Below are 24,528 nucleotides of genomic sequence, written 5' to 3'. Positions count from 1 at the left end.
TTCATGACGCAGGGATACAAGAAGCCGCCCTCGACTGGATCCAATCCTTTCTCTCCGGCAGAACCCAGAGGGAGAGCCTTCTCCTAAATCGTGGCCAAGACCTGGAACAAGCTCCCTGTAAACATCAGGAGTTTCCCGACCCGGCACACTTTCTGTAAGGAACTCAAGGCCCGTCTCTTCAACTGATCCGGAGCCTGATTCCCTCCCCCCCCCCCGCGCCTTGAGACCCTCACGGGTGAGTAGCGCGCTTTATAACCCCCCAGATTGATTGATCGTAGACCTTGGCACCTTAGCGTCTGAGCTGCTGCAATATGATTATTTGAGAATGACTACAACAGGATTCACCTGAGGCAGTAAGTGCAAGGAAGGAGCCTTGGGGGACAGAGGTTGCCGGATGTGCCCAGCTGTGTAATGTCCTAGCCGCAGGGCACAAAATGTTGTATGCAGGCCTCATTTCCATCGGCAAGAGTGGCCTGTGGGCCCAGCCTAGATCCAGTGACAGTCCCACCCTGGCCGGGGCCAGTTTCTCTTCCCAGAGGGATATATGCGGATCCGCTGGGGCAGCGGGGTACAGGGAAGGAGCGGCATTGATGGCCCGCTTGTGGGGCCAGTAAGCAGTGACCAGCACTTTGCTCTGGCCATATTGAGCACCAGGCTGCGGGTTTTGTTGACTAGACGCCAATAGACTCGGCATTCGAGTTCTTCCTGGCTCAAGATTTAAGCCCAATGACGCGGACACGCCGCGGTGACGCCAAATGCAAGCCCGTCTGTGCCTGTCCGCGACCGGTCGGGGCCAGGGAAGAACCCCTGCCCGTTTACCCCGCACCCTGACAGCCTATCCGAGGGAAGACCTATATTAGCTACAGCAGACCTTGGGTAAGAGCTGCACGCACACCATACACCCCAATGATGCTGTATCTACAGGTAATCTGATGTGTAAAGTGTGCCGCAAATACTGAGACAGCGCAGACAAAAATGACACAAGGTTAAAGAGTCACAAGGAGAGGAAACCAATCCAAATCGGAGCTTTTATTTAATTAACTGTACGTCTCTGCAGAAATAAAATAGAACGTGTTACTCTCCTAGAGGAATCCAGGGCAGAGCTGGTATTTTTGATGGAAACTGGGTTGGAAGAAGATTCCACAGCAGACATCATGGCCAGCCTCCCACAGGATTATGCAATAGTACATTCAAACTGGCAAAATAAAGTAGGGGTGGGGGGCCATCATAAATAAAATGTAAATGATACATTTTCTCCACTCCCATTCCGGGATGTGAAAGTCTTGTAGTTACCACAGAGCTCTGCTATACATTCACCCGTCCAGGAGAATAATGTATCACCCACCAGAAGGACCTTCCGGATTCCTAAAGGTACTGCCCGATACAGTCGCCAAACAAAGCATACTAAAAGCAAACGTTTAACCCCGGGAGATTTAAATCTGCAATGCGGACGGGGAGCCAAAGCCGCCCTGGAAATGTTCTCGGATCAGCCCCTGCCGGGCCCGGGAGTCTGGAAACGTTTGCTCGCTGATTTTGTGACTGGGGCCAATATTACAGCACAACTGACCCCAAGTAACAAAACCGGCCACCACTGCTGCCCAACCGGCCCCCACCCTTCCTGCCTCCCGGTGAAGTGCCCGGTGCATGTACGGCCAGTCCAACCCTGCATCCTACGCTTTGAAAATGCAAAGTCCACCACTGTATAAAAAGTTAATTCAGGACCTCACGCCCTTCAGCTCACCCAAAGAGGGATGGTGCCCACACCCGAAAAAGGCATCTACTTGATCCCATATTATCAAACAGACCTGAGCCAAGACCCTCCCCTCCCCTTCCCGTGTGCTGCTCGGACCACTATCTGATGCCTTTCCATCTCATGACAGAAGGAATTCAACCTTCACGCGTCCGGCAGTCCAGGACATGTCGTAGACGGGCAAAACGGGATGGTGAAACTTGGAATCCACCTTATCTAGGTCAGACCCCGTTATAAAGGGAGAGCTAGCTGAAATGTACGCCATATTTGAACATTGGATTAAAAACAGCTCCTTCCTAAGAGAGTACAGAAAAGCTGCCGTCCTCAGGCACCTGCCTCCTGGTCTCAGAAGAACTTTTAATGCTGAAAAAGGATGGTCCAAGGAAAGAAAGAAGCTGGAGGAAACACTGTGACTCCAGGAGTAAAAAAGCTCATAGGAGCACGGTAAACAAATATGGGCATACCATAAGGAAGGCCAGGGTCTCCTTCAGAAGGGCGAAGATTGAAGCCAACGCAACTAAAGAACTCTTGAACGTGGTTTATACTTTTATGTAATCACCTACAACCCAAGCAGGAGGAAACTTCTCTGAAGCCAGATGTAACGTGCTCGCAAACTCCTCTCAAGGAAATGCCAAAGCATCTGTGCGTCCACGCCTAGAGTCGAGGCTCTTATGACCAACTCCGCCCGGACACTCAGACACAGAGGAAGGAACATCTTTTATCCTTCACCAAAATCAAAACAGAAGACTTCATAAGTCCTCTCACTACAGTTGAATCAGGATCTTCTCCAGCCGCGGCACCTCCTCATGCACCTGATCGATTGATTGATTGATTGATTGAGACACTGCACCTCCTAACATCTGTCTTCAAGGCAGGAAGTCCACCTGCCCCATCGTGACAAAATACCTAACCGCTCTCTGGAGACGGGTGAAAAGCCCCCGGCATGGACCCAGGCCGCTGAAGCCACTTCTGGAAGAGCGACTTTAGAGCCCTCATTACCCGAACTACACAGGGCGAACGCCCTTCTTCCTTGTATTAGTAAAAATGTAGAAATAATTATGAATGAAGAGCTTTCTTAGAGGATCAGGGACTCTTACATTTCATGCAACCAGGTTTCTGAGCAGGAAATAGCTTGGGAGCCGCAGTGTTCGCCATCACTGAAGAGCTCAAACGAATCCTCGACTCCAATGGTTCAACGGCGTCATCTCTTTAGACCTCAGCGCCATGTTCAATACAGTGCCCCGTCCAATTCCCAAGACTGAGGAAAGTAAGAATGAATGGCACAGCCCTTAAATGGTTCACCTCACTTTTAAGAAGCAGAAGTTCCAAGAGGGTGAGGATTCCCTTTGCTCTGACGCGTTGTCCCTGGATTATGGTGGACCTCCGGGGTCCTCGTTAAGGCCCGCTCTGTTTAAAGTCTATATTCATCCCTTGGCAGAGATAATAGTGGGCGTGGAATGTACGTTGTGATCCCGCAGTCTTTTTCACCTCACAACACGGCTGTTACAATGACCTCGTTGTGATTCCGCATACCATTTCTTCGCAAGTCGGAACAACGACTTGTGGAGGGGGGGCGCTGATGTTCGAATAGTATCATTTACTAATCCAACTCCAGTCTGTGCGGACAACAGGGAAGGTGTTGGATTTGAAATCCAACACCCCCCCCTCCGCAAGACGTTGTTCCGACTTGCGGAGTAATGGTATGCAGAATCACAACGCAGTCGTTGTAATGACCGCGTTGTGATTCCCTGCGGTGAAAAAGATTTGGGGTAAACATTGTTTACCGTGGGCGTGGCTTTGTCACAGTATCATATGCTGATGATATTCAAATCAGTATCTCTTTAACATCAGATACAGGAGTACGTTCCACCAAACGTCACACCCGTGTAAGAGGCGCTGCTGACTGGATGTCCAGCAGTAATTTGAAACTTGATGGAGATAAATCCGAGGTTCTGGCAGTTGGGAATTCCCCAACTCTCTGGTCGGACCTTCAGTAGGCCGAGTATCCTTGTGAACGCCCCCCTCCTTTTGGATAGACAGCCGTCTCACCATAGAGGTTCAAGGAAGAAAACTGGCTGCCTCATGTCGTCGCCTTTTCTGGGCCATCAAAACATCTGGCGGTGGCTTCCCCTCGCCACTGGAAGAACCATGGTCCAAGGTCTTATCTTGTCCCATCTTGACTACGGCAATTCTGTCTATTTCGGGAGCCCTCAGTACCTGGTCAAGCAAAGATTTTACAATTCCCTGAGTGATTGATTGATTGATTGATTGATTGATTGATTAAGCGTTCTCAGATAGTCCAGATGCTGCAGCGTGCACCTTGTTGAAGATTCCGAAGCAGCATTCAATCTCTTCCTCCCCACGAACCTTGCATTGGCTACCTGTATACAAAGGAATTAAATTCAAGCCCCTCTGTCTGGACCATAAAGTGATGCACAACAAAAGCCCCCCTCTAATCCAGAGGCTGATGACCCCTTACATCCCCAAAAGATCACTTCGCTCTGCAGACCAGAGGCTTTTCATGGGACAGAGAATCAAGAAAGCAAGAAGTGGGAGACGATCCTTTCCTAGTTAGGGGCTAAACTTTCTAAATCCGTTTCTCTTTCCTTGAAATTGACCAACGAAGAAACCAAATTCAGGGAGCTTCTCAAACCCACCTGTTCTGAGTGAGTTCCTACTATGCTTGCTCTAGGAAGGACATGACTTCAGCGCTGAGAAGCCCGTTGGGCAGCAAGGCACTTTATAACTCTCTAGCATAGCATAGCATCTCGAGTAACAGGCCAGAACAAACAGAGAAGACATTACATGATTTGCGAGTCAAAATGTGATTACGGACGTTGCCATTGTTAGTTGTGGATTTGTCATGACAGCCAAATCCCACTGCACGGGGCTATGTGTATCTGATAAGGACTTCTAGATGCCGATTCCTTACCTTTGAATTTCTCAGGTGTCAGACTGGATCCGGATGCTTTTGCTTGAGCAGTACCCCTGCACGTTGTCGGGTGGCTCCGTTCAGCTCTGCGCAGTGGCAGCGCTTGTGCCGGATATGACGTTACGGTCACCTACATAGGCACCGCCCAGGCACGTGGACGTCAGCTCTTTTCTTTCTTTTGACACAAGTTAGTACCGATCCGGAGACGAGCTATCCCTCTGCCTCTTTTTGACAGACTTTTTTCAATGGTTTGTCAAAGATTTCTTCATTGTTTGTTGAGGATGACCTGTAGAAAGGTAGGGTTTAAGCCATGTGGAGCCTGTCACCGGACCATGTCGGTTAGCAACCCCCACCTTGTATGCTTATAGTGTCTCGAGCCCTCCACGACTCAAAGTCGTGCTTGGACTGCCAGGCCATGGTGCCAAAGGCTTTGAGGGCGTGGTCCCTAAAGCTGCTTGCGGCTCGTCATCAAGTGCGACTTCTCGGAGGTCCCAGTCCCGATCAACGAAGACAAGGTCGCAGGACTGCTCCAGGAGCCCAAATCCTCTTTTTCGCACTTGATGTACTCCGAACATTCGGAGAAGAGGCACAAGAAGAAGTCCAAATGGACTTTGACTTCATCTTGTCTGGTGCCCATGAAGAAAATAGAAACCTTCTCAGGGGTCTCACTGATACACCTGGTCCTTTTAAACCAACACAGAAGAGATTGGCACAGAAGCTGTAATATAAAGAAAACATATTTATTGACCTCAGATGAGGGAGACTACATCACACAGTACCCTCAGGCAACTGTAGGAGGCATTCTGAGGAGTACAGAGAACAGGAGTCTTATATATGCTTGGGTTTACATAGTCAGCATAAAACCAAGGGGAGGTCCTGGCATGTACCATCATGCAAAATGACTAATATGGGTATACAAAATTTGCTTTCTCAACAAAGTGGGAGGAGAGCCCAAACTGAGCACATCAGTAAGAATAGCCTGACAGTTATAACATAATGGCAGGTGCATTCTACTAGCCTAGCCCCCTCTGAGCATGTGCAAGGCTCTGGAAGAGGGAAATGGCACATGGCAAGCACATGGCTAACTAAGATGGCTGCCAAGTACAAAATGGCTTTCAGCTCATGCTAACATATCCCTGCAATCTTTAACACCCATCGATGAGATAAGTGGGAACCATCGATGTTCTAGGCACGGTCCAGCAGAGCCATTGCCAGGTCTGACTCCGTGACTCCCCCTCTTTCCGGGAGTTAGAGTAATCCCCACTCAAATTAAAGAGTTTTATGAGGCCATGCACTGTGTATTTGAGTGTCCAACCCCAAAGTGAGAAGAGACCCCATGAGGTTCCACGCTGACAGCTCTGGCCTCGGCACCAGTGGGGTCGCATGGATCCAATTATAGGTCCTGATCAGCGCCGGTTGTGCCAACGCAACCTTCCCCGGTGCCGGTCCCAAAGCCAATGGTTCCGGTGCCGCTGGTGCCCAGCTGCGGCCCCAACTGCATTTTGATTCCCAAAGACTCGGAGTCGGATCAGTGTCGATCAATGCCATATCTGGCACCGAAGGAGCACAGTGGCTCTAGGTCATTGCCTGAGCATTTTCCGGAAGGTTCAGGCATTGGAGGGGAGTGGGAGGGGTCATTGGACACTATAGAACACCAGTTGGGCACTCATGGTGAAGAACAGGACTGGTATGAGGAGCTTGTGGAGCACAGTTGACTGGACACCTTTCCAGATACTGGTATGCTTTCTCCACCTACCTTGGGCTACAGAGGAGGGAGTTTCTCTGTACTATGGTGGTAAAGAGGGCAGCAGAGGTCCTTGGCCTCTGTGCAGATCAAGACTACTCTCTTGATGGAAGTGCTGCAGCCTGCGGCTTCTTCATCTGAAATTCTTTTGCTCTTTAATGATGCACTGAAGAATGTCCTTCTAGGCACGTGGTCCAAGCCTATCACAGGGGCTCCAGTGAACAGGACTGTAGCGCGCCGCCATTGACCTGCAATGGTTGATCCAAATTTCCTTAGTCAACATCCTACCCCTGACAGCTTGGTGGTACAAGCCTCAAAATCCCATTGCCCGTTTCCTTCTGCTCCCCCGGAAAGGGAATCCAAGAGGCTGGGCAAACATGGGAAGAAGATGTTTCTTCCACCAGCCTAGCTTTGTGGTCGGAGTACCCTGCAGGCCTCTTAGACCATTTCCCACATCCCTTATGGGAAACGGTTGTGCAAGTGCTGCCATTAGTCCCCAGGCGGCCCAGGCTGTGCTCTCCCAAGCATTGAGAGATGGGAGGGATGCAGCAAAGTTCACCATTAGGTGTGGTCTGCATGCGATTGACTCACTGGGCAGATCGGTTTAGTCAACAATGGCCTTGTGGTGCCACACCTGGCTGAGAACATCTGGCTTTTCAGGGGGTGACCAGGCCAACCTCATGGACATGCCCTTCGATGGGTCTCATCTCTTCAGAGAGAAAGCAGACTCGATGCTGGAGCGCTTCAAGGACTCGCAGGCTACAGCCAGGTCCATATGCCTCTCAGTCACACCTCGCCCCCGTCTGCCATTCGTTGCAATGGAAGCGGATTTCAGCTGCATCAGCCATCCCCCTGCTACCATTCTGCACAGACTACCCAAGTTCTGCGAGCAAGTGGGTGCAGTGCATTCCGACCTCGTGGGAATGGTAGCCAGAGGTCGTCCCCCACTAACCCCTGGCAGCCTAAGGCTCAAAGTCCCCTCGTTTGGTTCTGCAAGACCATGGGTGTCCAGTGGAGGGAGAATCCTACATCCTCTCCTCCTCTGGAAGTCTATAACAACAGACAAATGGGCCTTGCAGATCATTCAAAATGGTTACTCCCTTCCTTTCCAATCTTTCCCTCCTCCTTTACCACTATTTCAAGAACGGCTGGCGGAGAATTATCTTTTCTTGCTCCGAGAGGAAGTTACAGTTCTCCTGCCTAAGGGGGCTATAGAAAGGGTTCCAATTTCCGAAGTAGCTAGTGGTTGTTATTCTCGCTAATTTCTGATACCCAAAAAGAACAATGGTCTCCGTCCCATTCTAGACCTGCGGACCATGAATCTCGTCCTCAAAAACGAGAAATTCAAGTTGCTCGCGTAGGCTGAGGTTTTATCTGCCCTAGACCAAGGAAACTGGCTGGTAGCTTTGGACTTGCAGGATGTGTATTTCCTGCTGGGCCACAGGCGGTACCTGTGGTTCAAGATAGGCCACAAAGCACTTTCAGTACACTATGCTACAATTTGGCCTTAGCAGCTCCCCGCAGGTGTTCACCAAGGTGATGAGCGTGGTCAAAGCTAATCTGCGTAGGTTAGGGGTTTCATTCTTCCCCTACCTCGATGACTGGTTGTTGAAGTCGTCTCCCATCTCTAGACTACGGCAGATATCCTGCATTCGCTGCGGTTCACTATAAATGAGCAGAAGTCACACCTGACTCCTTCTCAGACGCTCCCTTTCATCTGAGCTGTTCTGGAAGCACTGCATTTTCAGGGTTATCCTCGCAAGCAGCGAGTCCAGTATTATTCAGGTTATGATACTGATGTTTCAGACTCTATCCTGGATTTCGGTGAGAATTCATCTTAGGCTGCTGGGCCTCATGGCCTCCTCCATCCTGTGGGTAAATAATGCCTGATGGTGTATGCGGGCTCTGCAGTCGGGCCTGAAGTTCCAGTGGGCGCAGCATCAGGGGAATCTCTCCTATGTGGTTAAGATTTCGAAAGTAACTGCAAAGGACCTGCAGTGGTGGCTTACAAACCACGATTGGGTCAGAGGCAGACCCCTCTCTCTTCCACACCCAGATTTCACAGTAGTGGCAGATGTAAATGTCAATGTAAATGTGTGTATACTTGTAAAGCGCACTGCCGCCCCATCTCAGGGCGTCCTGGCGCTGTATACCGCATTGGAACCCATCCTGGCTTTCCCTGTGAGATGTCCCCTCCAGGGTTTACCCCAAGGTGAGGCCAGGCATCCCAGCGCTGTTGGGGCCGTTGTGGAGATTAAGCAAGCTATTGCCCAGAGTTGCACCGTGGGACCCATGATTAGAATAGGCACCGAGGCGAGAATAATCAAGTCCGCGGACATTGAGCCCAAGACCCTGCCGCGACGAGTATTGAACCCTGGTCCCAGGCCTGATCTTTGCTTCAGGGTCTGCCGCTTCTAACCAGTGAGCCACACTCCTGGGATGGGATGCCCATTTGGAAGAAATGGAGATGAGAAGACTCTCCGGCGAAATCAGGGCTCCACGTTGACTTGTTGGAGCTCCGGGAGATTCGACTAGCTTTGGAAGCATTTTTTCCCTCTTACGGGGAAGTTAGTGCATGTGTTCATGGACATCACCACTGCCATGTGGTACTGCAACAATTAAGGCAGGGTGGGGTGGAGTTATGGACCCTTTGTCAAGAGGCCCAGCGTCTCTGGGCATGGCTGGAACAGTAGGGCGTAAACCTGGTAGTTCGACACCTGGCAGGTTCTCTGAATGCCAGGGCAGACAAACTTAGCTGTTGATGCCTAGTGGATCACGAGTGGCGTCTCCTGCCAGAGATGGTGCAAGGTCTCTCTCAAGAGCCTTGGTTCACCTTTGAAGAGAATGTGAAATGTCAGCAGTATTGCACGTTGGAGTTTCCAAGGTGGCTATCGCTCTACGATGCATTTCGTGGCGAGTGGAACTCAGGTCTCCTGCATGTCTTCCCACCTATACCGCTCCTGCCCAGAGATCTCAGGAAGATCAGGAACGAAGGTGCCCAAGTTAATCTTGTGGCTTCGGACTGGGCATGGAGAGTGTGGTATCCAAGCTTCTTCGAATGAGCATCGATCCTCCAATCAGGCTACCCCTTCAGGAGGATTTTCTGTTGCAGTAGCCAGGGAGGGTCATCCACCCAAACCTGTCCACTCTCCAACTTCTTGTGTGGAGATTGAGCACTGACAGTTGACAGCTTTTCACCTTCCTCACAAAGTCTGAAAAGTTATTTTGGGGGCCAAGCGTCCCTCCACCAAAACGGTAAACACCTGCCATTGGGGGAAAAATGTGTTAAATATTATACAGAAAACTCTGTTGACCCTCTTCTGCCTCTCTTTCTGATATTCTTACCCTTGCCCAGCTGGACTCTGCTCTGGGCACTCTCAAGGGTTATCTTTCTTCTCTGTCCACTTTCCTGCGGCTGCCTGACCAACCCTCTTTGTTCAAGTCCCCTATTGTTAGTATGTTTCTGAAAGGGATGTTACGTCTGTTTCCCCCTAACCTTCATTATGCCTTAGTGAGATCTGAACCTGGATCTGACTTCATGTCTTCTTCCTTTGAGCAGCTACACAATTGTCCCCTCTGGTTACTTGCCATCAAGACAGCATTTCTAGTGGCAATATCATCTGCCCAAAGGGTTAGTAAACTACAGGCTTAATCATCTAAACTTCCCTATCTTAAGATATTTCTGGATAAGGTGGTGCTTTGCACCAGAGCCTCTTTTCTACCTAAAGTGGAGACCCCATTCCATCTGGATTAGTCGGTCACACTGCTTACCTGTTATGTTCCTCCACATCCCTCTAAGGAAGAGGAGCGACTCCATCGTATGAACCCAAAAATAGCGTTGTTGTTCTACCTTGACCACACTAAAGAGTCAAAGGTGGACGATCAGCTCTTTGTGGGATATGTGGAAGCTAAAGGAGGTTGGGAAGTTCAGAAGCTAACCATTTGGCACTGGTCGTTCTCTGTATTAAGATCTGCTACGCCCGGACTAAAAAGCAGCCTCCTGAGGGCTTAAGGGCCAACCAGGGCAAAGATTGCAGATGCGGCTTGTGGTGCCAGGCAGTAATGCGGGCATCTCTGCACACGTTTGCCAAGTACTACAGCCTGGACAGTCAGGCCCGGAGGGACCGGCATTTTGCCCGTTCGGTCTTGCAGGACTTTTCAATCTCGTAATTTGTCTGCAGCCCACGGCCAGGATGGTATGGCTTGGTTCTCTATTCAAAGGTAAGAAATCTGCAGCAAGCAGTCTTTATCAGAGGAACAAGTTACTTACCTTCAGTAGCGCATTTATCTGGTAGAGACAATATCCTTACAGACTCACTCATGCCCCCCCCCTCTGGGGACACATTTTGAGAGATAGGGATTGATTCCTTTTTCAGGACCCTCGTTTGGACACACACTGTTCAGTCGAATTCATGGTTCTGTGCTTCTAGCCTGGAAAGTCGTGGAAAGAAACTGACCTCCACAAACCTGGTTGGTGCCTGTATAGGTGACCGCGACGTCATATTCGCCGCCGCAACGCAGAGCTGAATGGAGTCACCCAATGGTGCACAGGGTTACTGCTCACGCAAAGGTTTCCGGATCCAATCTGATGCCTGGGAAATTCAAAGGTAAGGACTCTGCATCTATAAGATGATGCGTTACCGAAGGTAAGTAACTTGTTCATCAGTGGTTGGACGACCGCGGCAGGTTACGGGGAGGGCATGTCCTCAGGCAGTGCCTTATAGCCAACACCCGCTGCACGTAGCTATGTGTATCAGTAGTTGGACGCCCGCGGCAGGTTACGGGGAGGGCGTGGCCTCAGGCAGTGCCTTATAGCCAACACCCGCTGCGCGGAGCTATGTGTATCAGTAGTTGGACGCCCGCGGCAGGTTACGGGGAGGGCGTGGCCTCGGGCAGTGCCTTACAGTCAACTCCCACTGCACAGAGCTGTGTGTATCGGGGGGTGGACGCCTGCAGTGGGTTGGGCACAAATGCAGTCATTCTGATAGATACATCTGCCGTGTGGATTCCTCACCTTGTGAATATCCCCTTGCGTCAGCAACATTCGGAAATTCTTTTCGTAGCCTCGCGCCGACGTGGAATTGGACGTCATAGGGACACGACATCGCTCGCGACTCCGCTGACGTCACCGACGCCTATAATAGGCCCACGCCGGCGTGATGACATCAGTTCCCTTTTTTCCGCGTCGTCGACGCTAACGGTTATCGGGAATCCCTGTAGCCAACTGGTACTTTGTTGCCTTTTTTGTTTCTATTTTCTGCTTCTTTGTATCCTGTCTCTTCGAGAATGTCAACAAAGAAGACCGGCTTCAAGCCCTGCAGAGAATGCGGCAAAATGATGTCTATTACCGACCCGCACGATGACTGCATCTGGTGCTTGAGCTCCGACCACGACGTCGATAGTTGTTCCTCTTGTCGAAAGATGAACCCAAAAGCTTTGAGGGAAAGAGAGGCCAAACTCCTGGTGGCAAAATTAAAAGCTGGTAAAGGAAGAACATCGAGGTCTCGTTGTCGAAGAGAAAGATCGAGGTCGAAGTCGAGGTCTAGATCTCGAGAGGAGTCGTCTTCGAGGTCGGCTTCGGATCATACTTCGAAGTCGAAGAAGAAACATAAGAAGAGGAGACATGAATCCCGAAGTCGTTCTGGTAAGGAGTCGGATTCGAGATCGAAGTCACCGAAGAAGGTACGTTCTAAGGTGGTTACTCTGGATGTCTCTGAACCGGAAGGTGAGGCCTCACCTTCGGAGTCGCGTGTTCAGTCACCGACTCCGGCTCCGAATCCGTCTCCGGCGCCGTCCTCAGCCCGTGACGAAGAAGAGGTTCAAGTGGATGTGGATTCCGCGCCTACTGAAGAGCCGAATCTGATTCCTCCACAGGACCAGCCTGAGGGTTTCCAACCTCCATTTCCAACCCCAGGACAAGATCTATCTGCATTTCTTAATGCTATGTATGGTGTCCTTTCAAGGGCATGGTACCCCTCTGGTGCACCTTCTGGTCCCATGGGTCCGCTGGCTTTCAATCTAGGAGTCCCTCACTCTATCCTCCTGCACCTTTTATGTCTTATATGCCAGCCCCGACGCCACCTTGGCAATTTCCGGCTCCACCGAGGCCGTCGACGCCGATTCCGACGTCACCCGCTCCAGAGCGACCTCGAGAACATCCGACTAAACCTTCGGATTTGATACCGACGTCGATCCCGACTCTGTCGGAGCCGTTGGTGGATCCGGCTGCAAGACGTCTGAAGGAGAGATCCAGAAGGGGGAAGCACAACGCCTTTTGGAGGAAAGAAGATATATAGAATCTCATCCTGATATAGAAGAAGGTGAATGGGATGAAGATAGTTTTGATGAGCTAGCTGATGCTAGTAGTCTTGATTTCTCCCCAGAGTGGGTATTACCTTCAAGCTCTGATGCACCTTCTAAGGATGTCCAACCTTACCATATGGTTATGAGGAAGGCGGAAGATCTTCTTAAATTAACTTTACCTACAGTGGAGTTTAAGTCCAATCTTCTGACTGAGGTTTTACATTCTCCTAGTTCTGTAATAGAACTGTTACTTCCATTTAATGACGCCTTGACAGAGCCCATTTTGGAAGTGTGGAAGAAGCCACTGTCAAATCCTGCGGTTTCCAAGAGTGTGGCAAGGAGATACAGGGTTGCACCTGAGGACCCTGCTTTTTTGACTTCTCATCCTTCACCAGAGAGCTTAGTCATTCAAGCTGCTTGCTCTAAAAAGAATGTAAGTGCCTTTCCCCAGGTTCCTTATGAAAAGGAGGCAAAGAAACAAGATCAGGTGGCTAAAAAGACCTTCTCCTCTGCAAGTATGGCTTTGAAGTCAACTAATGCCACTTGTCTGATGGGGAGATATGTACATGCCCTTATGGATTCTTTGCGTGTTCTAGCTCCTAAAGTTCCTGATGCCAGCAGAAAAGAATTTGAGGAAGTGATCTCAGATGCGCAAGCAGCAGCTCGCCAAGTTATACAAAGTGGTCTGGACACTGCAGACTCTGTGGCACGTATCATGGGTACTGCGGTCGCCACTAGAAGAGCTGCTTGGTTGAAATCCTCAGACTTTTCAGCGGATGTTCAGGCGACCTTATTGGATCTTCCTTTTGATGGGTCTGGCCTCTTTGGGAAGAAGGCTGATACAGCTCTTGAGAGATTTAAAGATAGTAGAGCAACTGCTAAATCTTTGGGTCTTCAAATAAGGAGCTCTTCAACCAACAAGAGATTCAGGGGTTTTGGTCGCTCTTCCTTTCGGAATTACCGACAAGGTCAACAGCAACAACAACAGCAGCAGCAGCAAAATTCCATGTACAGGTCGTACAGAGGAAAGCAAAGATCGCGTCCTCGTGGACGTCAGGCCTCTTCCTCTTCCACTTCCTCTAATCCCCCTGCCTCAGAAAAGCAGTCCTAGATCCGCCATTCAGGATCATGCGGGTCCGGTGGGTGGTCGGCTTACCCATTTTCTACAAGATTGGGAATCGGTTACATCAGATCTTTGGGTTCTCAATCTTGTAGAGAATGGGTATGCCCTTCCCTTTCGGGAATTCCCTCCCAATTACCCGCCTTGCCAAGGTTTTTGCACCGAGGAGCATCTGTTACTTCTGCAGGAAGAAGTGCAGACTCTTTTAAGAAAGGGTGCGATAGAGGTGGTCCCAGAGCAGGAAAGGGGCCAGGGATGCTACTCCCGGTATTTCCTGATTCCCAAAAAGGATGGCAGACTTCGTCCAATCCTGGATCTCAGGATCTTGAATTTTTATCTGAAGCAAGAGAAATTCAAGATGCTCACCCTTGCTCAGGTTCTTCAGGCACTGCTGGAAGAAGACTGGATGGTGTCGCTCGACTTGCAGGATGCGTACTTTCACATCCCCATCCTGAAGTCACACAGGAAGTATCTCCGTTTTACGGTGGGATCGCAGCACTATCAGTTTGCGGTCCTTCCGTTTGGACTTACTACTGCGCCTCGAGTCTTCACCAAAGCTGGGTTTTTCGATAAATGTGCCCAAATCTCACCTGGTGCCCTCCCAGCGCAACCTGTTCATAGGTGCTGTACTGGACACAATTGTATGTCGTACATTCCCTCCTCCTCAAAGGATTCACGACATACAGGAAATGATTCCTTTATTTTACAATGGAGCGGTCGTTCCAGTCCTGAAGGTCGTTCGCCTGCTCGGTCTGATGGCTTCATGCATTCTGTTGGTCAACCATGCACACTGGCACATGAGGGCGCTCCAGTGGTGCCTCCGCAGGCAGTGGTATCAGCACAACGGAGATCTCAGGGAGTCAGTGAGGCTCTCCAGAGAAGCTGCGGCGGATCTGTCTTGGTGGGGCGTGGAAGGCAACCTGTCTCAGGGGAAGCCTTTTCAGTTGCCTCCTCCGGTGGCCACAGTGATAACGGATGCATCCACTCTAGGGTGGGGTGCTCATCTGGGGGATCTGGAGATCAAGGGTCTTTGGTCTCCAGAGGAAAGGTTGCTTCATATTAACCTTCTAGAATTGCGGGCGATACGTTTGGCGCTCAAGGCCTTCCTCCCTTCCCTTCGCGGTCAGTCAGTTCAAGTCCTGACGGACAACACGACCGCGATGTGGTACATCAACAAGCAGGGAGGAGTGGGGTCGCAGTGTCTCTTGCAGAGAGGCTCTGCGTCTCTGGTCCTGGGTTCAGGACCATCAGATTTGTCTGATGGCGAATCATCTGGCCGGAGTTCTGAACGTTCGTGCAGACAGTCTCAGTCGGCAGTTCTCCGCCGACCACGAGTGGAGGCTTCACCCGGAGGTGGTTCACGACATCTGTCAGATGTGGGGGACTCCTTGGGTGGACCTGTTCGCCACTCGCGAGAATGCGCACTGCCTGTCGTTCTGCAGTCTCCAGTATCCGATGCAAGGAGCCTTGGGGGACGCCTTCCAGTTGAGTTGGAGAGGTCAACTTCTTTACGCGTTTCCTCCCATACCTTTGATTCCTCGGGTTCTGAGGAAGATTCGCCAAGACCGGGCCCAAGTCATATTGGTTGCCCCGGACTGGCCAAGAAGGGTGTCGTACTCAGACCTTCTCCACCTCTCCTCTCACCCGCCGCTCCGTCTCCCTCTCAGGGCAAATCTCCTCTCCCAGATGGAGGGGCAGGTTCTACACCCCCACCTCCAGACATTGCACCTTCATGCCTGGAGATGGAACGGGGCAACCTGAATTCCTTTTCCCTCCCGCCTGACGTTGTGGATGTCATCTTGTCAGCCAGGCGTGAATCCACTAAGTCCATCTATTCTTATAGATGGTCAAAATTTGTCACGTGGTGTGGGGAAAAATCTATTGACCCTTTGAGAGCCCATTTGTCTGATGTTCTCCAGTTTGCCCTCTCTCTGGCGCAACAGGGGCTTGCTGTTGCCACGGTGAAGGGTTACCTTTCAGCGCTGTCGGCATTTCTCTGTTTGCCTGACCAGCCATCTCTTTTTAAGTCTCCTGTAGTTTTAAGGTTTTTGAAGGGCCTCACAAATAAGTTCCCTCCTACTCCTTTTATTGTGCCTCAGTGGGACTTAAATCTTGTCTTGACCTTTTTGATGGGTGCTCCCTTTGAGCCTCTTCACAAATGTCCTTTGAGGCTTTTGACTCTTAAGACAGTCTTCCTCGCTGCAATAACCTCGGCAAGGAGGGTAAGTGAGCTTCAAGCTCTTAGTTCCAAGCCCCCTTTCTTGACCATTCATGCTGATCGAATGGTTCTTAGGACCAGGGCTGCTTTTCTTCCAAAGGTGGTGACTCCTTTCCACCTTGGTCAATCCATTACCCTCCCTACTTTTTATCCTCCCCCACACCCTTCTAAGGATGAGGAGAGGTTGCACTGTCTGGACCCCAAAAGGGCGGTGTCCTTTTACTTGGACAGATCTAAAGACTTTCGTTTGGATGACCAGCTCTTCATTGGCTTTGCTGGCTGCAAGAAAGGAAGAGCGGTCCATAAAAAAACTTTGTCAAGATGGATCGTTCTCTGTATAAAGTTCTGCTACTCTTTGGCCGATAAGGAACCTCCAGAGGGTATAAGGGCTCATTCTACAAGAGCTAAATCTTCAACCTCTGCATTGGCTAGAGGTGTTCCTGTAGAGGATATTTGTAGAGCGGCAACTTGGTCTTCCCTCCACACTTTCGCAAAGCATTACTGCTTGGATTCTGAAGTGAGGCGGGATGGTCACTTTGCACGCTCTGTTCTCCAGGATTTCCTGGTTTAGAAGAGTGGACGCCCTCCTCCGGGAGTGGGGACTGCTGTGGGACTCTATTCACAAGGTGAGGAATCCACTGGCAGATGTATCCATCAGAAGAACAAGTTACTTACCTTCGGTAACGATTTTTCTGGTAGATACAATATCTGCCTGTGGATTCCTCACTGATCCACCCGCCTCCCCGTTGTCCACTCTTCTATACCAGAGTTTATGTAATGTGTTTATTTTATTGTCAAGGAGTTGTTTATTTCAAATGTTTTATTGCATTTGCTTCACACTGTGTGTGTTACCTTGATATTTGTACTGCGTATACTGTGAATATGTTTACTGTCATTGGTCCGTCCGTGTGCCTCGAAGGCACGGAAAAAAGGGTGGAACTGATGTCATCATGCCAGCGTGGGCCTATTATAGGCGTCGGTGACGTCAGCGGAGTCGCGAGCGATGTCATGTCTCTATGACGTCCAATTCCACGTCGGCGTGAGGCTACGAAAAGAATTTCCGAATGTTGCTGACGCAAGGGGATATTCACAAGGTGAGGAATCCACAGGCAGATATTGTATCTACCAGAAAAAGCGTTACCGAAGGTAAGTAACTTGTTCGTTTGCACATTTGAGTTAGAACTATGAGCCCATTTTTAACTGTGCCTTTTTTTCTGAGATATTTTTTTTAAGTGCTCTGTGCTCCGAAACATAGGTTGGATAACTCACTGTTTATGACTATAATGAAAAACTCCCTAACGTGTTTGAGGATTACATAAAAGTAAAATTTCCTTCCCTGTACTCCAGATAAGGTAGGGGATTAGCGAGGAGGGCGGAAGAGACATACACCGGGGTGTGGTGGATGTTCCATCACTGCCCTCCTTCAAACAAATCCCCATATCCCCTTCCCTGCAAGTGATTATTACCCCAGCTTGTGAACTGTTAGTACTTCTACCTGCTGAACTTGTTTTGTTTTATAGCTCTCATGCCACTGGACTCTGGAAACGGTACCTCCGAGGACAAAGATGCTCCCCGGCAAGCCGCCTCCTCTTCGCAGCTCAAGCATGGGCTTCCCAGCGAGGTGCTCATCAGAGGTATGTGTTTGAGGAGGGGGGGCTCAGAATCCAGCTCCACTCAGCCTGAAATGTTTGAGGCGACCAGTTCTGGAGGAGGGGGTTCAATGTTAAGACATGCACTCTGGGGTGTGGGATGCGAATTTGAGGTCTTAGGGCTGGGGATTTGAGAGCCAACAGTTTGTGTGTTTGTGATTGCCCCTTCTGCAAATGATGTTGCAATCCACTGTTAATTCCCTGCCCCACAAATGTGGACTTCCAAAGAGGGGGCACATTATGAGTGGACAGGCATCTGAAATGTGTCATCGCCTGACAACAGGTGGGTGTGAAGGCTGCCGGCACATACTGCCCTTATCTGAGACAGCATGCCCATCCCTCTGTGAACCTAATGTCACTTCAGCTGAGCTCAGGATGCAGCAAACAGTACAGAGCAGCCCAGGCCCCCCTGCGCTCTATCCCTGGGGCTCATTGTCTGTATTCCTGTTTCTAGCTGCTGCTGTCACAAGAATTCACCTCACACCTCGGTCTATATGCACCAAGCAGAGAGTGTGTCTCACAAAGGCACATTAATATTCACCTCCATGGCACCACTGAGGTACGAATGGGTGGGGCGGGGGGTGTACTGGTGACAGGACTGGGGGTGGGGGTAATATTCCCATGGCATGATAATCAGTGAACAGCCCCACTGCTTTACCTCTGTCCATGCCCGTCACCGTGGGCATGGACGTGCCCCACTGCTTTACATCTCACCAGCCTGGCCTGGATAAATACCCCTGTCAGGCTGGAGTGCAGAGCTCGATCCGTTCAGAGTGCAGGTTCCTGCCCGGTCTGCGTAGGAGCCTCTGGGAGACTGAGGTGACGGGACGTCAGGTCTGAGTATGCCCCTCTCACAGGGCTTGTGTGAAGGTCTGAGTATGCCCCTCTGTGAGGCTGGGGTGAAGGTCCCTGCCAGGTCTGAATATGCCCCTCTGCGAGGCTTGGGTGAAGGTCCCTGCCAGGTCTGAGTATGCCCCTCTGTGAGGCTTGGGTGAAGGTCCCTGCCAGGTCTGGTACGCTCCTCTGCCAGGCTAGGGGGCACGCCCCTGTCAGGCTGGAGTACTGACCTGTGCCCGCTTAGGATCCAGCTCCCTCCCATGGATGGGTCCAGCATCCTACCAGGCGAGAGCACAGACTCCTTACAGCCCTCAGTAGCAGGGCACTGCCAAGGCTCTGTCAGTGGAGGGCTTCTGATAGCCCTCTGGCCTCGCGTGCACAGGGAGTGCTGGGGTAGAGTGGGATATGTGGGGGCGCAGGGCACTTCCGGTAGAGGCAGCTGGGTTCCGGAATGGGTCTCACAAGCACCTACAGGTGATGTGTCTGCCAGTGTGTGGCTCCAAGGGGGTGGTGGGTTCTTCAGGTGTCTCTGGGAAGGTAGTGGAAGGGGTCAGTGACGGGAGAAGGTCTCAGCAGGGTGGTAAGCGGGCAGATGTTGGGAGTGGAGGGGGATTCAGGGTCTATACTGCCGTGAGAGGGTTGTTCTGTCTGGTTTCTAGCATCTTGCGTCTGCAGAGGGTAGGGAGTGAGCCATCCCACGTGAGGAGTTGGCTGTCTGCAGGGGGGTAGATGCAGGCCAAGACCTGCAGCCAACTCCCTGCTGTGCACGGGCAAAATCTTTTCAGAGCAGGGTTGGCCACCAATAGGAAACATACAACACTGGGAATCAAAGCGTAAATGCCTGCACAAGTTCAAAACGTCCCTTATCTGTATTTAAACAAACACAGAGGTGCAACATGAGCTGGAGGCACAATTCCCTATACCCCCTCAATTCAGAAGCTGATTCAGAGAACCTAGCATTCCTCAAATGTACATAAATACGTTAGCCCAGCACACTCAATACACAGAAATCAATAGGTGTACAGTCAGTAATGCAGACATTTTTCGAAGGCGAGTCGATGTTGTATTTCAGTTCTTTCTTTATTTTTCATTCTTTAAAACACTTTTGAAACCGCCAACGCGTTTCGTCCCTTCCAGGGACTTCTTCAGGGCTTGAAATGTAAAGTGAGCGTATTTCAATAATTAATTTCTCATTGAGTCAGGACAGAAGATTTGTCAGATTTAATACACTTCCTTAAGTATCATATTCCATGTGGTTTTAGGCAGGAATTTTTGTTCTTGTTTTTATCAGCACAGTATCCCGGACAATGTAGTCCCAGTCCCGCACACGTCCTCGACAAGGTCCGTCCTATCGCAAATCTGCGATAGGACGGACCTTGTCGAGGACGTGTGCGGGACTGGGACTACATTGTCCGGGATACTGTGCTGATAAAAACAAGAACAAAAATTCCTGCCTAAAACCACATGGAATATGATACTTAAGGAAGTGTATTAAATCTGACAAATCTTCTGTCCTGACTCAATGAGAAATTAATTATTGAAATACGCTCACTTTACATTTCAAGCCCTGAAGAAGTCCCTGGAAGGGACGAAACGCGTTGGCGGTTTCAAAAGTGTTTTAAAGAATGAAAAATAAAGAAAGAACTGAAATACAACATCGACTCGCCTTCGAAAAATGTCTGCATTACTGACTGCATTTCTTTTGATTTCTGTGTATTGAGTGTGCTGGGCTAACGTATTTATTGGCCATCAATAGGGATTGGTTCAACGCCCCTCTGCGCACAGCCAAAAGCGTTGCACAGCGGGCAGAGGGCCGCCCCTAGGGATTGGTCCAACCCCCCACTGCACACATGGCAACTTGGTTCCTGTGTCCTGAAGTTCAGTAAAAAAATATATAAGGGGGCACAGTATGGATGGGGAACATCCATACCGACGCGGTGTTTACACCGCACTACCATTACAACGCTGGTTTTACAACGCAAGTCGTTACCATGACTAGAACTGGAGGGCGCTCTAGGCTAAGGAATAGTAGATTTACTATTCCAACACCTTCCCTACTGTACGTAGGCTGGTGTTGGAATAGTAAATCTTACTATTCCTAAGTCCAGCACCCTACAGCGCAAGTCGTGGTGACGACTTGCGTTGTAAAACCAGCGTTGTAATGGTAGTGCGGTGTAAACACTGCGTTGTATTGACATACAACCGTATGGATACCATGACCCCCGGCAGCACTTTTGGGGGCACCCAGAGGGACACATCCGGGACCAAAATAAAATTGTGCTTCAGATACCGCTCTAGTTCCGTGAAACCCGGGGCAGCCCTCCTGTGAGGTACTGTGGTACTCCTGTATGAATCATTCCGCAGGATCGTGCAAACCTCACCTGGGGTCTCTGGGAACCTTGCACGGTCCCTCAATGGTAACGCTTGGTCACGGTCCTGCAGGAGGGAAACATGTGGGGCGGTCCTCCCACGGGACCCAGTGCGGTCCTCCTGTGGTACTCCTGCATGAATTGTACTGCAGAACCGTACAAGACAAGCTTTAGTGAATGAAGCTTGCATGGTTCTGTAGTATCATGGGGATGATTGAATGAATATTAGTCTTATAGAGTGCAAACTTTGCCCAAAGGCGTCAAGGCGCTACAGATAGAGCTGGACGTCCGGAGAAGCACAGAAATAGCCTAGCATTTGAGAGTGAAGAGCCCTGTTGTTAATGCCTTGCGGAACGAAAGGTGAGAGTCTTGCCCCGGGGTCGATAGGGGGAGAGAATTCCAGGGCTTGGCGGCTGCAACAGGAAAGGCTCCACCCCCACCCCCCCAGTTGGTTCTCCTGAACCTGGGCACTAACAACCAGTTTTTTTTGGCAGCCCGCAGTTGTCTGGTAGGGACATACCGTAGGATGAGCCGTTTCATGCCGCTTGGTTGTGGTGCCACAGGAATACAGCAGTACTGAAAAAAGAATTAAATGAGAAAAATATGGGTTTGGGGATCTGCAAAGGGTTTGCCACCTGCGGCCAACTCCCTACCACGCATAGCACAGGCACCGGCCGCTGGTCATTGGAGATGTTATCTGTGATATCACCAATGATGTCATTTAACGTGTCATGAATGATGTAATATCTGACGTCATAAGCAGTGCATGACTGGGGCGAATTATAGTTAACTCAGTAAACTATAACTAGTGAATTTCAGTGTTTTTCTATTTTTTACAAGTTAGTATTTGTATTATTTCAACACTTTACTATAACATCACTTCAACCTCTGTGATTTTTGATTGAATATTTAGGGTTTCCGCAGTAGAGGCAATTCCTCCCGCTCTGTTGACGGGGGAAGCTTCTAGTAGTGGGGGCACACTGCCCTTTACAGGAGCCTTGTGCTTAGGGAGAGACATTTTGGATGTGAGCAGTTGAGGGGGCAATGAGTAGGTGGTTGTGAGTAAGAGGAAGGAGGTGAGGTTATGCCAGGAAAGAGGGGTGACTGACTATTCAATGGCGGATCGGTGGGGGAGAAATGGGTGTGGCGTATGGGAACAAGTCGACTGGTGGAGTGTGGGTCTTACAGACCTATCTCTCTGATAAATACTGACGCAAAAGTTTATTCTAAACTTTTAGCAATGCGATTAGCTCCCCTTTTGCCCCATTTGGTAAATGATCAACAACATGGTTTTGTTGTTGGGAGAGACACCACTACACATGTCAATATGGCTATTACTGCCTTTGACGTTGCTACGACTGATCGCACCCCACTCGGTATGATACTTTTAGACGCGGAGAAGGCGTTCGACCGAGTGGGGTGGGATTGTCTGTGGGGCGTTTTAAGGCAATTTGGTTTTAGAGGGCGTTTTGTGAGAAGCATACAGGCGTTGTATAAGGACCCTAATGGCAAAATCAGCTATGCTGGCGCTCTCTCATCAGCTTTTCCAATCCTGCGAGGTACGCGGCAGGGATGTCCGTTATCACCCCTGCTTTTCACTCTCTCCATGGAGCCATTTATTAACGCCCTGGAAGCTCTAACTAAGATTGCCCCGATCTTCCATGAAGGTAAATCTCTTAAAATTACTGCATATGCAGATGACTTAGCTATTTACACCACCAATGTCATAGATGCACTATTAGGGATCATGACAGAAGCTAAAAACTTTGGATCTATCTCTGGCTATAAATTAAATATAAATAAAACACAAGTCATTATGAACTATAAGGCCAATTTATCAGTGCAAGGACTTTGCCAATCTGCAGTATATCTAGGGGTAAAGATATCATCTAATATCGCTGATATAAACTCATTAAATTATGATCCTTTATTAAAAGAAGTGATCAATCTTCTGAAAAAATGGCACAAGATTCCATTAAATCTTATAGGTCGTATGAATTTGATTAAAATGAACATACTGCCGAACTTTCTATATCTTTTCCGCTCTATACCTTGTCGCGTTAATAACATATTCTGTAAAAAATTAGACGGCATTTTAAGTAGTTTCATTTGGGGCTATAAGAAGGCTCGTAGGTCTACGATAATATTGAAACTCCCACCTGAGAAGGGAGGTTTAAACTTCCCGGACTTCAAAGCTTATTTTATTGCTTCTTTTCTAGGCCGGCTCCGTAGTTTATTTGTCGCTAATAACCAATATTTTTTTCACCAATTTATGCTAGGTGGCTATTCAAAACAATTCCTGGCCAAAGTACAAGACCCAAATTATTTTAAACGGGTAAAATTTAAGACCGCGAGAGATGCGGTATTTATATGGAAACAGATGTTGACTAAGTGCAATACTTAATTTTTTCACAAAGAGCTGCCAATATGGGATAATCCTGGGCTTCCAGATATTTTTAGAGATAAAACTGGCCGAGAATGGGCCAATTATGGTATTGAGACACTAGGTGATCTCTATGGTACGGATGGGTTTCTACAATTTCCAACATTACAACTTTTATATAAATTGCCTGAAAAAAATTAGATACAAATACATTCAAGTTAAGGATTATTTAATACGTAAAATGAATCTGGTAGAAATCACTAGCTCAGATATATGGACATGTTTCTATTCTGTGCATAGAAAGTCACTAATTAGCTTGGGATATAAATGTCTCAGCCAAAATAGCTCTGACGAAGCCCCTAGATTGGCACTAAAATGGACTACCAGCTTAGGATCTAACGTGACAACCCAGAATATCTCTGCTGCCTTAGCCAATATCAGTAAAGCTGTCCAGTCTTCCAGTTTAAAACTCCAATCTTATAGGACGATTAGTCAACTGTACTACACTCCATTAAAAATTTCAAAATGGGCGCAAAATAATTCCAACAATGATCGTACTAAATGTCCTAAATGTGGTCTGGTGGCAGCTGACCTTATACACATGATTTATTTGTGCCCATTATTAGCAAAATTTTGGTTGGACATGGAAAATATTTTAACCCATAATCAACTGATCAATTTTTCGCTAAATGCCACTGCGGTACTTTTGGCTATATACCCGGTTAGTCCTATTTATAAAGATTTGTTAAATATTACATTGGCTTGTGCAAGATTGGTGGTAGCAAGGGCCTGGATTTCTCAGAATCCTCCTCATACAACTGAATGGTGGTCATTGGTTTATGAAATTCATACTATGGAAAAAGCTATTGCCAGGAATAGAGGAACCAAAGCCAAAATTAAGTTTATTAAAATGTGGGGTACTTTTTTTGCTATGTCGGCAATGATTTGAACCATGTATGTGTGTGGTTTTTTTTGGGTTTTTTTTCTTCTCTTCTTCCTTTGTTTATGATATTTCAATTATTAGCGATTTGTCCTGACTAGGAACTATTTCTTTTACTTTTTTGTGTTTGTATTTCTCTAATATGTATCTGCATCAAATCGAATTCGATTTATTTTTCTCAGATTATGTATTCGATATGTTGATTTCCTTGACTTGCTTGTCAAAAAAGTAAAGTTAAAATAAAAAAAAAAAGGGAACAAGTCGACTGAAAGAAATGCGATGA

At 48.9% G+C, this 24,528-nt stretch overlaps 1 protein-coding gene across 5 annotated transcripts in view; it reads left to right on the top strand.

The window, feature by feature from the left end:
* Window positions 1–24,528, top strand: part of SPAG17 (sperm associated antigen 17) — a 1,244,773-nt gene that overhangs the window by 1,188,949 nt on the left and 31,296 nt on the right. For all 5 annotated transcript variants that reach the window (XM_078656351.1, XM_078656349.1, XM_078656348.1 and 2 more), the window contains one exon: window positions 17,588–17,701. In XM_078656351.1, coding sequence (XP_078512477.1) covers window positions 17,588–17,701 — 114 coding nt within the window. The remainder of the gene's footprint in view (window positions 1–17,587; window positions 17,702–24,528) is intronic.

Source organism: Lissotriton helveticus, chromosome 8 (assembly GCF_964261635.1).
Source record: "Lissotriton helveticus chromosome 8, aLisHel1.1, whole genome shotgun sequence".
NCBI lineage: Eukaryota > Metazoa > Chordata > Amphibia > Caudata > Salamandridae > Lissotriton > Lissotriton helveticus.
The sequence above is the reverse complement of the archived record's forward strand: the minus strand, read 5'-3'. Positions and strand labels throughout refer to the sequence as shown.